The sequence below is a fragment of the Phytophthora parasitica genome, assembly GCF_000247585.1.
Source record: "Phytophthora parasitica INRA-310 unplaced genomic scaffold supercont2.513, whole genome shotgun sequence".
Classification (NCBI taxonomy): domain Eukaryota; phylum Oomycota; class Peronosporomycetes; order Peronosporales; family Peronosporaceae; genus Phytophthora; species Phytophthora nicotianae.
The window spans coordinates 4,467-5,149 of record NW_008649499.1 but is presented as its reverse complement, the minus strand read 5'-3'; the positions used below and the strand labels follow the sequence as shown (position 1 = coordinate 5,149).

Genomic DNA, 683 nt, shown 5'->3' with positions numbered 1-683 from the left:
CACATATAAGGTGGAAGGATATCGTTCCAGCTTTGTGTGGACCATCCTTCCAGCTCTGTATGGACCACATATAAGGTGGAAGGATATCCTTCCAGAAGAACTGCAACAAGCAGTTTATCTTCGTTACCCCGAACGATCTGAGGTACGAGTCTGGATTTGATAGCGCTGAGTTGTGCAAGACTGACAGCTTTTCGTGGTTTCTACAGCATGCTGAGACCGGATCCGGTGGTGAAAATCCAGAAGCTGGCCCCTCCGAGATATCGAGCTGCGTCGGCAGGCGCACATGACGTTGATAAGGATGGAGTGGCCTGAGCTGCCGAGTTTTTTTTCTTCGTTTTTGTATGAACTTGCTTGATAACGATAACAAGCTTCACAGAGATTTTCACGATTAGGTAGTTTGCTTTTATCGGTTTGAGCGGCCTAGAGCCCCGGACAGAACTCGCTGACCGCTTGAACGCGCTGCAGGAACGTCTGGACAATTCCCGCGAGCTTGAGGCCTGCCGTCTTCGATATCGCGATTTGAAGCTCCGCTATAATGAAGCAGTATCGGAGTTCCACGATCGGATCTCCACCTTGGAGGCACAGCTGGCTGCTGCTTCTTCGTTTGGCGTGATCATTCCGCCCGATACAGCCCGTCGCATAGCTGATCTGGAATCCCAGCTTGCGCAGTCTCAGTCCGATTT

The 683-nt window shown here is 51.0% G+C and overlaps 2 protein-coding genes across 2 annotated transcripts in view; one reads left to right on the top strand and one right to left on the bottom strand.

Annotated features, from left to right (window-relative positions):
- PPTG_20268 (hypothetical protein) overlaps window positions 1-312 on the top strand; it is a gene marked incomplete at both ends in the record, with an annotated part of 831 nt that extends 519 nt beyond the window's left edge. The window contains 2 exons of the mRNA XM_008919122.1: window positions 114-142; window positions 207-312. Of these exons, the coding sequence (XP_008917370.1) occupies window positions 114-142; window positions 207-312 (135 nt within the window). The remainder of the gene's footprint in view (window positions 1-113; window positions 143-206) is intronic.
- A 108-nt stretch (window positions 313-420) lies between these two features.
- PPTG_25001 (hypothetical protein) lies at window positions 421-641 on the bottom strand (the record flags this gene model as incomplete). The annotated part of the gene is made up of 2 exons (XM_008919121.1): window positions 421-504; window positions 573-641. The coding sequence occupies 2 exons, from the start codon at window positions 639-641 to the stop codon at window positions 421-423; spliced, it is 153 nt and encodes a 50-aa protein (XP_008917369.1).
- Window positions 642-683: the final 42 nt, after the last annotated feature.